Here is a 13972-nt window from a genome sequence, read left to right on the forward strand (position 1 = left end):
AGTACTAGATTTCTTAGGCCATGCAAGTACTTTACCCTAAAAAAAATGCTATTTGATAAGCTTTATCTTCTAGGGCAGAAATATAAATTAAATTCCTCTTAATTCCAAGGACAAATAAAATATCACTAAGATGCAAGGACATGCCAGATTCTAAATTTAAAGAAGTGCTACCAAAACCTCTTGCCGAATACTGAGCATCATCACCAATTACCACATGAAGGTTGGACTCTTTCTCCATCAAGTCTGAGAGATGCTCTCGATATCCCGTGATGTGTCTAGATGCACCACCATCTATCAACCAAGTGTTACTATCAGTTGGCACATTGCTGGACAAGGCAGAAATGAAGAGATAGTCTTCATTATCCTCTGAGTTTGCAGCTTCATTCAGGTTGGCCTCTACTTGCATGGGCGAATTTTGACATTCTTTGGCATAATGTCCAAACTTGTTGCATCTGAAGCAACAAACACGTGTAAGATCCCTTGGCTTCTTCCTTGGATCGAAAGTAGGAGGTCTAAAGTCTCTATGTCTTTTGAAGTTGTTCTTGTTCCAATGGCCTCCCTTTCTTCTAACAGGTTGAGATGCAAGCACATGTTGATCTTCTCCATGAGAGCCTTTACGCATTTCTCTGGCACCAAGACATGACTCCTATTGAATGCAATCTGACCGGAGGCGATCGAAGGAAGGGAATTCAGCTCTTCCACTTATACTTTGAATGAAAGGATCCCTAGAGTCAGGAAGATCATTGAAAGCAATCATGACAATATCCTTGTCCACAACCCCGCTTCCAATGGCATTGAGTTGGTCTTTCAATTTTGAAATCTTCATGAAGGACATGACTGCATCTCCTTTGCACATTTTGACTTGAAGAAGTTGCTGCCTCAATGTAAGTGTCCGACTGATGTTGTTGATCTCATATATCCCTTCCAGGTGTTTAAACACAATTTGGAGATGAATGGAACAAGATGATCCTTCACGGAATCAATAAAGAACTTCTTTGCTTTGAGAGCATTCTTCTTGAATTGCTTTAGCTCTTCCGGATCCGAAGGTTCAATCAGATCCATGTCTTCCACAAACTATAACAGCTTTAATTCTTCAAGAGCAAGCAGGACACGAACCTTCCATGATGTAAAATTGAGGGCACCTTCAAGTCTATCCTCTACTTTCAGACCTGTAACCATCTTGCAAAACTAAACAGCAAATTGAAAGTGAAGGACAACTAATAATCTGATTATTTGAATGAACCTAAAGCTCTGATACCGTGTTAATTTTAGGCAATCATATGTTAATTTAAGCAATAAGATTATAATCAGACAGTGAATAACCAGTAGCAGCAATAAAGCATAAGACAAAAGACACCAATACCCTGGGAAAACCTCCCTCTTGGAGGTGAAAAACCCAGCCTCAAATGTAATATGTATTATCTTAAATGTAGGCAATTTACAAGACAATGACTTGTCTCAGATTGTTGTTCAATATATCAGTGAGAATTGCAGCCCTTCATCAACAACAGATGGTTAGGAGGAGCAGCAGATGTCTAGACCAAATTCGCCACAAAACAATCTACCTTGCAGAGTTCATACAATCGCCTTATACCAGTTCGCATGAGGAAGGATTGCTGCTAGGCGAGCAGATAGCATTTGTGATGTGATTGTGTTCAAATGACTTCATCTTGGAGTGGTTATATATCAACCTTTTGGCGCCAATCATCCTCAAGTCGGCTTGCATGTTTATTGAATTATGTTATATTGTCATTGTACATTTCCCACATTAGACATTTGGGTCCAGCCCAATAATTATTGAATTGCCTTCCACGTTACATTTGGGTCCAGCCCAATAACACATTTACATAATAGATAATACATGTGTATTTTAATTGTCATTGACAACATTAAAATACAATAGGAATCCAAGCTAGCTACTATTTCAACATAATTTTGGTTATCCAACCAGAATCAATAAAGGAGGATGTTTCTTGCTTGAGCAACCATGCTCTAATTTGTCAATTTAAGGGAATCTGGATATCTTATGCTATGTTGAAATCTTGGATTCGCCAAACCTAACAAATTGAAAGCAATATGGAGATCATGTTGGCTGCAAATAGTTATTTTATAGTTGTTTTCATGCATGAATGACAGGTTAGGGTTTTTGAAGGTGGACCTTACTTTTACAACCAAGTTGGTCTTTTCATCAGACCCTAGCATGTGGCTTTCAACTCAACTGAGGAGCTCTCTTTAGGAGTCCTTCTATAGGAGTGTCTTCTGTGGCATTTGTTGGAGTTTTGGTGAAATGATATTCTTCATATGATTACTCTTTTGCTTGGGAAGCCAACTGGACCAACACTTCAAACTCTAGACAAAAAGGTTATATATGCACGACTTTGTGTGAAAATTGATCAAACTCGACCAAAATTTGTCTAGGTTCTTCTTCTTGGATCCAACAACTAGACTATGAAATGCTACCTTTTCGTTGTGAACTTTGTCATGAGTATGGGCACCTTCAACGAAAATGCCCTAGGGTTAACCAAGCCTCTGTTACAAGCAATTCTACTTCTATCCGTATTCCAAAGAAGGATAAAGGAAAAGCTTTGATGCCTCATGGTGTGTTGATAAGTAGGGTTTTACTCCTGTTAAATCTTGCAATAGGGGAAGGGATCAAACGCGAACTTTTCGGGAAAGACAAAATGATGAGGTCTTCAATCACTTTAATGTGTTGGATGCTTTGGCTCAGGAAGAGGGATTTCCAATCGATTTCCATTTTGGGGCTATTGCAATGCAGATGGATGTTTTATGGGGGATGGATGTTTTATGGATATTAATTTAATGTTATTTAATATAATAAAGTGACGTTTAATGGTGCTTTGGGAGACATGGATTTTTTTTTTTTTGATTGGTAAAAGGCTGAGGCCTGAAATTTTTTATTAATTTAAAAATAATTACATCCTCCATTCAGTGTGGGCACCGGTAGGAAAGAATGGAGGAAGAAAACCTCTGGTCACGCCCTTAGGGGATCAGAATCTAATGATACATAGAGTAGGAAAAACAAAACAGAAGCAGAAGAGAAGCAAATACAATGCTCCCGGATGGATCCCAAGCAATGTGCTAAAATCCGAGAGAGCTATATGAGCCAAGAAGATAACTGCTATGCCCGTAAAAGCCTGGATCTCAACCTTAGGAAGCCTAATGCCAGTAATCTATAGAAGGTCTACCAGCCAGGATGAATGACATGGAGTAAATTGTAAAACTAAGATAAAGAGAGCAGTGACAAGAGAACTCCTTGAAAGAGTAATAAAACCCCAGGTTCTCCAGAGGATAGGCCCTGCCAGGCTAATCATATCCAACCTGCATAAAACCTTGTAGAAAGCACTCAACGAGAGGGTAGCAAAAAAGGCCATCCACATATTAATTCCAACCTTCATGATGAAAATGCATAACTCCATAGAAGCAGTGGGAGAAATTAGGAACCTGCAAACCATATATGATAGATATAAAGCCAACAATACCCTCCCTTCTCCTACAGAGAAACCTCAAGAAAACTATCTCCTCGCAGGCAAAGACATATATACAACGAAAATCCCTGAGCTGAGTTGTGCAAAGATACTCCCACAAACCCTTTATAGCCTTCCAAATACAGAAAAGGATAATCATCTGACTAAATCATTTACTAGCTTTTAAAAGAAAATATCAACCTCGAGCTGCTAAGAAGTAGTCAAACATCAGCCTTTATATCCTTGGAATAGAAAATTGATCATTAGAAACCTATTGCAGAAAGCGGATAAATGTGCAAACCTTAATTAGGGCTTTGGGATGAAAGCTTTATAAAAAGGCCCTTGGGAGCTCATTTGCATTTACATGGTTAATTTATTTTCTATTTGAAAAGTTGGGAGCTCTAGCTTCATTTGCAAGAAATTTTAGGACAGAAACCGTTGAAGTTTCTCAGTGGTTTTGGATGGACACCCAGATCCATCTTTGGTGTGGATTCAAGATTCACCATAGTGCTTCATCATCAGACTGTTGGAGGTTTCAGCTAGAAATCTCTCTAGAGGATTTGACAGGAGAACCTGTGAAGTCCATAGGCAAGACAAAACCCTCATTTTTGCTCATATCTCCTAGGGCATTGCCTACATTCTTCTGGGTATCTTTGCATATGATTTCCCATAGCTGGGTGATGGAGAATGATATATAATATGCAGGTTTAAAGTGCTTCTTGAATTTATTTAAAAGAGTTGCTAGGCAAGGTAATATATGGATGGCATGTTATGAAATAGAGTTTGTGCTGGTTAAGTTAGTGTTCATTGAAGGCATTGAGCATTTTCTGATATTGGACATTTGAGATTAGAGCATTATCTTCAGCTTTTGGTTGATTTAGGCATGAGTTATATGTGTACAGCATGACTCTTAGTAGATATTTCTCTTGTTTGGAACATTAGAACTTCCAGCTTGCATCAAACATGAGGACAGCAATGTCAAGTATATGGCAGCGATATGATATTCATGCATTAACGATAAATGTTAAGAAATTCTGTATGTTTCAGTTCTACTAAGCAAAAACACAGAGCATATTTTCTGCATACATATCATTCTGGAAAATGCATTGCAAACTGAACATTGTCAACAATTTCATACTTCCAGCAAATTGTGCAAATCAGTAAATGAGACTATGTTTTAAATGCCTCAATAGAATATGTGGATTTAGCATAAATGCATGAATGTATGTATTATTATTGTGGTTTGAAATCATTACAAATCTAGACACTTTGCAATACCAAAATGACAAACATTATAATCAGCAGCAAACTGAGTTGCTTATGGGCAGCAAATTTAATGCCTTCACCATTGGATGCATGCCAACTGTTTGGTAAAATCCTACATAGCTGAGTGGTTAGAAGTGTGGAAAATTTTATTGGCAAATTGGGGTGGGACAGTTCAGGCCCACATCCAAACAACCACTATTGCCAAACAGGCTTGGGTTCACCTTAAGAGAGTATGTGAGGCCAAAAGTCAAAATCAAATTCATCATTTGTAACATCAGCTACATTGTTTGAAAATGCAAAATGGTGAAAAAGTGGAGCACTTTTTTCAAAAAGTTGAAAAGATCGAGAAATCACTACAAATGTTAGGGCAAGATGTGTTAAATGACTCTTGTACCCATTGTCATGAAAGCAGTATCCCTTTGTTTTGCATGTTTGTAACATGTCTTAGTGCGGCGAGCAAAAAGTTATCTTTTGAGGAATTGGTGAATTTGCTTCAACAAGAAGAGGCAATTCATAGTGAGACCTCAAACTCTTGAGACAATCAAGGCCTTGCATTTTAGCAAAAGGGAATGCAACGTAAACATCAGATTGGTCCATCAAGTTCATCCAAATCCAAACAAGAAAAAATGTCTGTAAAGAAAAAGACATGTCTCATTAGTGGGAAGAAGGGATGCAATCTCCAAGAATATTGGTACAATTCCTTTGGTAATAGTGAATCTAGCAAATGAAAGCCACAAAAGCATTCTTGGGGTGACAACAAGAACCCCATAGGTACAAAAAGTGTAACAAGCAACATTGCAATATTGCTTCACAAGTGATTTTAATGAAGAAGATTTTTTGTGTGCTACAAAGACTTGGGCTTCTACTTCTGCCAATGCATTTGCTATTTTGATTTTGATGCATCCAACACGTGACAGGAGAACAAGAGTGGTTAACCTCACCATAATATCTTCATATGGGCAAGTTTCCTTTTGGTGATAATGTATCCTGTGAAGTGTAGAGTCTGGGGATATTTTATTACCACTCAAGACTCACAAGTCTCAACTTACAAATTTTCTATAAGTTATAGGGCTCACAAAGAACCTCTTATCAATCACTCATTTGTTTAGAGCACAACTTGAAGGTTGAATTCGACTGTCATAATGGTGAGCTCCTCATTCGATATAAAACAAATTATAGTGAAATTGTTGCTCGTGCCTTAAAGGTCAACAAAATGTTTCAGTTGGTTGATGTCACTCACAAAGACAAAGAGCTTTCACTAAAAAACAATTCATCCACTACTCTTTGGCATAGAAGATTTGATCATCTCAATTTGAACTATCCTCTTGTAAGAGAGACATAGTTTGAAGACCTTCCCTCACAAAGGAAACAGTTGGTCTTTGCTCCAACTGTTGAAGCAATATTGGGCTCCTTTTCCTCTTGCAGAAAACAAGCCTCTCATCCCTTGGAGTTGCTGCACACTGATCTATGCAGATCTTGACATAATCATAATCATGCCCAATATTAGAGGGACTTGAAAAATAGCCACATCCACATCCATGCAACTCTGGAAGGATTTGTGCTTTTTGCATCAAATCGTTTCACAATTTTAGCAATATACTCCCCACCTTTATCCAAATGAGGATCTATTCCTTTTATCTATTGCTCTATCTAGCTTTAAGCCTTGATATTCCAGATTATTATGTTGTGGTTTTATAGGATCCAACAAAAAGACAAAGAAGGCAGAAACAAGAAATCTATGAATCAGAATGGAAGAGAGCACATAGCCTGATCTCCAAATTTACATTACGTCTATTAGTAATGAAAGTAATACAAAGATGATTGAACCATTTGCCCATTACCTACATTCAGTTTTTATAAATCAGTTACTCATAAATTAGCTATGCTACCACAACCCCATTAATGTGCTGCAATACTACTTAAATGTTCTATTGTAAATAAAATCAAATTCGACAGACAACAGGATCAGCAAAATGCTTCTAATTTTCAATTTGGTGAACCAATCAGAAATTAAACAGAACCAATCACAACAAGGAACCAAATAATTAACCAACCTGATAATACGAAGGGCATCAGAATCAATCTCTCTGATGTTAAATTTTAGAAAAATAAGGAAGAAACAACACATTCCACTTAGATAATACAATTTTGAGTTTTGACTTTATGTGTTTACCTCCCAGGCTGCAGCCATTTCAGCATTATAATCTGCCCATCGTTGTGGGGTACAGGGTGTCCTTATTGAAAAATCAAAAGCCTTTTCTCCTCTGCATAAAGAGACAATAAACAGCTTATCAAAAGCTATTTCCAGAGCTTTAGAAGCAGAATAATGCCATGCGGACTATCAAATTTAGAAGGTCATGACTGTACTTCTTTTGCATTGTCAAACGTGTTCCCTCGAGAATTTTCCTGTGAAAAATCATTCCAGTGAATAGTCCAACTTTTCAGTATGATATAGAGAAAAAAAACAAAAAAAAAACAGGAAATATCAAGTCTTATCAATGTTGTTGCATGCAGAAGATAGATTACTCTTAATTCTACATTCAAAGACTATTTTATGTATATCCATGGACAACTAAATCCAATTGATGGTCCAGTTATATGTGAACCAAGTACCCTGAACAGGCATTACATAAATAGCACTAATGCAGTAAGCATCCAGATTATCATGTTCATTTCATAAATTACAAAGATGATCTTGAAATAAATGAGTATCTTCCCAAGAACTCTTACCCCTCATAAGCTTTGCTGTGGCAGGAAGTTACTACCCAAAAGTCCTCATCGATGGTACTGTAGAGTTCAGAACAAGTTTGGGCAGCCTTTATCTGTGTGAAAAAATAATACTTAACAGAATATAGGACATAGAATTTATATCTATTTTTGACAAAAGCAAAGTTTTATTGTCAAATTTTGAACAATTCAAAAATAGGATACAGGATTGTAGCAGAGAAGAAAGATTAAGTAAAATCCAAGATAAACTAAACTAGAATATGTAAAGGGCCATGCAAAGAATTGATTTCTCTAAATAGCATCTCATCTTTATTAAATTTAAAATGTACAGGGATATCAGTGTGTTGAGTTTCAGAAAGGACTTGAGGATCCAATTCCCAGTCAGGATTGGCATGTTTGTAGCCAAAAGTTGCAGACTTGACCACTTCCAACGGCCAAGACTTGCAAGTCCTGACTGTCAGTCTTGGGTCAAAACTACAAATAAAACAGAATACCAATTTAAAACTTAAAAAAACAATCAAAATATCCCTTTAAATTGTCACGCTTTGCTGAGTACACCAAGCCAAAAAATAAAATGCCAAGTTTTTCTGTGAAATCCAAGCCTCAACACTATTAGATACTAATCTTGTATACTTCAGTTTATGATTTGTTATGGCCTTTTGAGGCATACTTGTAGGTAAACTTTTAGTGCAACGCAAGAAACATTGCAACAGATCCTAACTGGAAGAATTTCTGTAATCAAGTAAGTAAATCAGGTCAATCTAACACATTATAGATCCAAATGAATAAATAAACAGAAGAATATCCATTCCAGAACGTGCCAGCTTGTTTTAGGAAAAGAGGAAAGGAGATTGAAAAAAAGCCTTCCATATAATAGGGACATGACCAAGTTTATAAGATATGGAAACTAGAAAATACAGAAAATATAGCTCAAATGATAATGCAGAAATACTTCTGAAAGTGTATCGGCACAAACCTTTAAACTTTAAATTATGGAACTGAGGTAATACTTGTCAGAGACAGGATCTGAATAAAGAAACAAACTTCATGATGTTTTAAATCTCTACATCAAGAGCAAAGGAAATTTGAATTTCAGTGGATAATTTCATATCAAACGCCTCTTTAAAAAATTGATTACAAAACTCTAAGTGCTAATGGCCCAAGGAAAACGAACTCTGTAAGGTTTCGGCCCACAGTCTATGCTTTTATGGAGCTCCTATTGATATTCATATGTTTTAGTACAGAGGTACACCAGGAAGAGGTGCATCAATATTTGTATTTTCACCAAAGTATTATATAGCAGCATACAAAAATAGCATTTGCCTCACCCTTTATTGAGATGTTAAGAAATTCTACCCTAACTAATACTTACAGCTTCCAGCTTTGCAGGGTCTGACAGATCTACCAGGTTATTGGCAGCATTGTACACATCTTTTCCCTCAAGCATCAGTGTCTTTGTAATAGAAAATGCCCTGTATTGAATCTACTACTATCAGTTAAATGAAAATCATTGTCAATTGAGAAATCTTTCAAAATTTAAAAGTGATATTTGATTGCATACCTATTGAAATTTGGGTAGTAGCGAACCACCTTTGCTTGTCCAAGAATTATAGGTGTATGGGATCCAAACCCTGCATTGAACTCCTCACTGAATTGTACCAAAACCATTACAATTGTAAGTTTACACTTCATTCTAGAAGATACCAGATGGTTAATTGAGCATAGAAATTCTTTTAACTCGTCTTATCACCAATGAATTTATGGAAAGACAAAATGCACAGAAGATTGATAAAAGAAGGCCAGCTATGATGAGATCAAAATGCACATATTGGCTGATGAAAATCAAAGGCTGGTCCACCAAAAGTTAGCAGTAATGAATTAATGACAATTAACCATATTGAGGTAATATATATAACGACCTATGATGGTTTCATTTCAAAAATTCATATTTAGTCTTCATTATTCACTGTTCTCACTCTCATGTGTGCTCCTTTCTGATGAATGTCATTCTTCCCTTCATTCATAATCATGACACCTTGCACCATGTAAAGGTAGTTAGCATAGCAACTCCATAAATAATCCTTACAAGATAAACACAATATTCAATCATGGTATTCAGCCATTAATATTTATACGGTAAAGCAGGGGTGCATGTTTGGGAGTAGCAGCAGAACGAAGACCCTATCCAAGGGCACTGCTGAAGGCATTTCTATTATGGACATGTGCTGAATCCAAGGCTAATGCAACGTAGTGCAGCTGCCTTAATTGCATTGACAAATCCGAAGGGTCTCAATTTAACAATGACGTATGCAGCATGTAGGGAGTTGTGATCGCTTGGTACTGAGACATGATTGATATCAGCATATTCACTGTTCACATCAAACACTTCAAAGATATCATTTTATGCATTTTCTTGAGTGAAAGGAGTATTAAATTGCCATCACTTCGATGAAGTTTTTGAAGATGCCACAATATAATAGGACATCTCTGCAAACTTGATGGCATTGTCGAGAGCTTATCTAGTCACTAAAAGCGCTGCACTTAATAATAAATTTGCATTCTCTATCAGTCTTGAGTTTCAACAACTGCAATAACTGATGATTTTACTTTATAAAAAAATAAAGACAGAATGCCAAAAAAGCCTCCAACCTCCTATGTGAAATACCCAATATGCATAACCACCAGGTACAGTTAAATAATCATTTCGAACAGGTAATTAGGTTTCACAATGAATGTGACAATTATCTGAAGCATGTTCAGGTATTTGTACAGTTAGAAAAAGTCTCTCTAATTTGGCTTCTTTGAGTGAGCCCCTTCTTGGACTTGTGTACTGCTGTTTTTTGACAAAAGATTTCACTTCGCACTCCGATATTATCAGAAAAAGAAAATTTGGAATAACACCAGGTTGGTCATATTGCTGTTGTTCTAGTCATGAGGGACCTGTTGACGGGTGTTTCATAACCACGCCAACACATAATAAAGTTTCCAAGGGTCACTCTATCCTCTCTTGAGCAAAGACCCCCTCGTATGCTAAGATTGCGAAGATCATAGAAGTGACCCCAAGGTTCCTATTGCGTACTTGCAACTTTATGTGGATATGAGCTTGTTTGGTTTGATGTTTTGCTGGTAATCCAAGGGGGACTTACATGCAATGAAAAGGACTTGAACAAATTTGTATTTCGAGGAGATTTTGTGAATGATTTGGCAATGATAAGTGTTTCTGGAGTTTTTCTGTAATGTCCCCTCTTTCCTAGTTGATCACTCAAATACAGAGATTTGCCTATTACCCATCTCCGTAGACAAATCCAATGGATAGGAGATGTCAGTACTGGCATTTGGGGTGTTACACTTGGCAATGTGCATTAGGATGGCATATTTTTATGAGGATATAAAGTTATTTTATTATAAAGTCAGTTTTTGCTTAAAAAATAGAAAAAAAATAATTAAAGTGACTTTATAAGGTTAAGTATAAAGTTAAAAATAAAATATTAAAAAGTGCCCCCATGGCATGCACCCCTAGGCAACATAATGTTGTTTTAAAAGGTGGACTTTCTCAATGATGAATAAGACCCTCAAAAAGGGTGAACTTTCTAGGAGTAAATTTAATTTAATAAACTTCATTAATATGAAGTATTGCAACCCTAAATGGTATGATTAGGGCAAGGAGTCAATAAAGCAACAAGAGGTGACTTGGTTTCATTATCTTGCAATTCATTTTTACGACTAGTGATTGGGATTTGAGCTCTGGAGATAAATTTCAGCAGCTAATCAGACTTCTGGGAACGAAAACTCCCTGGAGATTGGTGAATTGGATGAAACCCCAATTCATAGTTGAGAGGAATCCACACATAGTTTCTATTGGTGCTTCAGAAGACATTCTTTTCAGTAAATTTCAGAATATATTGCAGATTTTGGAGGCTTTGGAATCACCCTAAGGCAGCTACTTCATTCCTAGAGCCAGTCATACAATTTCCATAGCTGGCTATACCATTCAGCAAGCTCCAAGTTGCACATCATGACCATACCAGCCAAAAACGGGTTTGGATCTCGTGAAACATTTATTGTCGGCATCTTCCAGCAATGATTTGATGATTTCGACAGGCTACAGGAGTTGAATTTGGTTCAGATTATTGTTTTTGCCAGTAAATTGAATAATCTTGCTTGGAGGCCAGATGTGTGACTTAGCAGTTCCCCAGTTTCTTTCAGCATTTGTTTTTGGTAATTATTGTAGAAGCAAATAAAGCCAATTGGAGTCATCTTCGATTGTTGGGAGCTCATAGATCGTGCTATCTTGAAATTCATCAATAAAATTCCTTCCTAGTTGAGCGTTGGACTCCTGGTATGCAAATAGTTGTTGTGGTGAATTAGTTCCTTAATTCTGAAAATTATTATCTTGCTATTCCAAAAATCAGAATTCTGAATTTATTTATCAGTCATTAATATTTCTGCATTTTGAGTTCAAGCGTATTGTTTCATTTGCATCCGTTCATGAAAAACCCAAGCAAAAACCTCAGAAAAACAATTCTAAAACTTTCAATCAGCAATGTTAAAATTAGTAATAGATATTTTGCAATAGATGCTTCCAATCACACACTAAAAAATTTAAAATATCAATGAAAGAATCAGCAACAACTTTGACGCTGGGGCCATCTAAAAAACTTCAAAATTCCAAACCTGTTTTCTTCAAATATTGTGCCAATCATTATCAGTAGACTACACTTTCAGACTTTCCTCAAATATTCTTGTCATTTGATGGCCCTACTTATGACAGAATTTTGTCTACTTCTATAATGTTCTTAAAGGGCATGATGCAGGATGATTTTAAGTGTAATAACTTTTTAATGCATCTCTGAAGAGGCATTTGTCTACGTTATCATGCATTTGTCTACCTTACCATGGCCATAGTTTAACAACTAAAGCTTATTTCTTCATTTACTGTACACCATAACTCTGATAATTTCAGATGTTAAATATTTAATTTGTAATATAGATGAACAGGAACATATTAAGCCCTTCTAGCCATAGCTTGGAAGTTGGACTACGTATAAGGCTCTATATTATTTTGTTTTGCTACATTGAGATTGAAGATAATTCACAGGATTCAACAGCCAAGTGGGAAGACCAAAATCAATTTCAATCTCTTTCATTATATGCAAAACACCAAAAACATTTAATTAAACTCATTCAAGACCTTCAAAATTATGTTTGCAAACATGAACATTTTCACAGTTTTACTTTTGTGGGATTTTTAACAGTGAATATTTATTTAGCCTTGGATTGATATGTTAGAATCTTCATTTTATAGCGTACCAAAACTTCTTATAGGTGCATGTGTGCTGTAAGGGTCCTCTTGCCTTGTAATAACTGTCAATATCGACATGAGATAAGACCATCGAGAAATGACCACTCATGGTTGGTAATCAGAGGTGACTTCAGATTGTGGTTTTAAAAAGATCCCATAAAACTATTATTGAAGAACAAACATTTTAACTTACCTGTAGTCCCAAATCTCTGCTAGCTCAGTCACACATATGATCCAGTCTAACTATATAATGTTAAAGGTTTCTTGGTGGGGTTTTGACTTCACAAGCTTCATAACTGCTTCAAATAATAGATAAACGTCTTTGTATCTCCTACAAATCTTTCAGCAATCTTTAAAGCCCCAAATTAAGGTTGCCTATACTAAGAAGCTTGTCAAATGTCACTGGCATGCTCCCTATAATGTCAGCTCATGGGTTTGCTGTTCATCCTTTTGTCCAAGAAACTTTATCTTCACAAGATTATTTTTGAATTGGTTCAAAAGTTCTTCACATAATGTGTTTTCCTTGCTCTACTTTCTACGGAATGGTCTTTACTACTTATTTACAAATAACTACAGGTAAATAATCAACTTTCTGTACATTCATGATTGTCAATCCTGACTGTGATCTTTCACATCGTGCCATCATTGATCATATGCATTTTCAAAAGCAATAGGGATTTTTACTGCACAAACACTAAAAGGGTTTGCTCTTCACAATTCAATATCCACCATAAGAGAGCTGAAAAAACAATAGAGCTATGACACCACTTCAAACTAAATTAGTGTGAGTGCATCACAACAAACTAAATTAGAATGAGCGCATCACAACTTCAGACCTCAAGCTTAAGGACTCACATTCCACAAAACAAACTTTGGAAACTTAATGGCATTTCATCTTATATTTTTACTTTTTCACCATCTTTCTTTCTAATGATGTGCTAGACCTCTAAAAGAAATTCCTATCAAGAAAATAGCAGATATCATTGGCCATTTAGCTATTTTAGTAGTTTATTAATACTCCTTTCCCCTTGCAAATGATATTCAAGACAACTTCCCTCGTTTGCCTTCTAGAATCTGGACCATCTTCTATATATAACTAATTCATCTTCAAAACTTGTGTACCAAGAAAAAACACAAATTAATCAAACAATGGCAAAAAGTGGTGTCCCTTTCATTTAAGAAGAAAAGTCAT

General features: G+C 36.2%; 1 protein-coding gene across 1 annotated transcript in view; it reads right to left on the bottom strand.

The window, feature by feature from the left end:
* LOC131064984 (suppressor of RPS4-RLD 1) overlaps positions 1-13972 on the bottom strand; it is a 187480-nt gene that overhangs the window by 15043 nt on the left and 158465 nt on the right. Inside the window, exons 17-21 of the mRNA XM_057999333.2 lie at positions 9040-9126; positions 8851-8950; positions 7482-7573; positions 7119-7157; positions 6925-7015 (exon numbers count right to left, since the gene is read on the bottom strand). Coding sequence (XP_057855316.1) covers positions 6925-7015; positions 7119-7157; positions 7482-7573; positions 8851-8950; positions 9040-9126 — 409 coding nt within the window. The remainder of the gene's footprint in view (positions 1-6924; positions 7016-7118; positions 7158-7481; positions 7574-8850; positions 8951-9039; positions 9127-13972) is intronic.

The sequence above is a fragment of the Cryptomeria japonica genome, chromosome 6, assembly GCF_030272615.1.
Source record: "Cryptomeria japonica chromosome 6, Sugi_1.0, whole genome shotgun sequence".
Taxonomy (NCBI): Eukaryota; Viridiplantae; Streptophyta; class Pinopsida; order Cupressales; family Cupressaceae; genus Cryptomeria; species Cryptomeria japonica.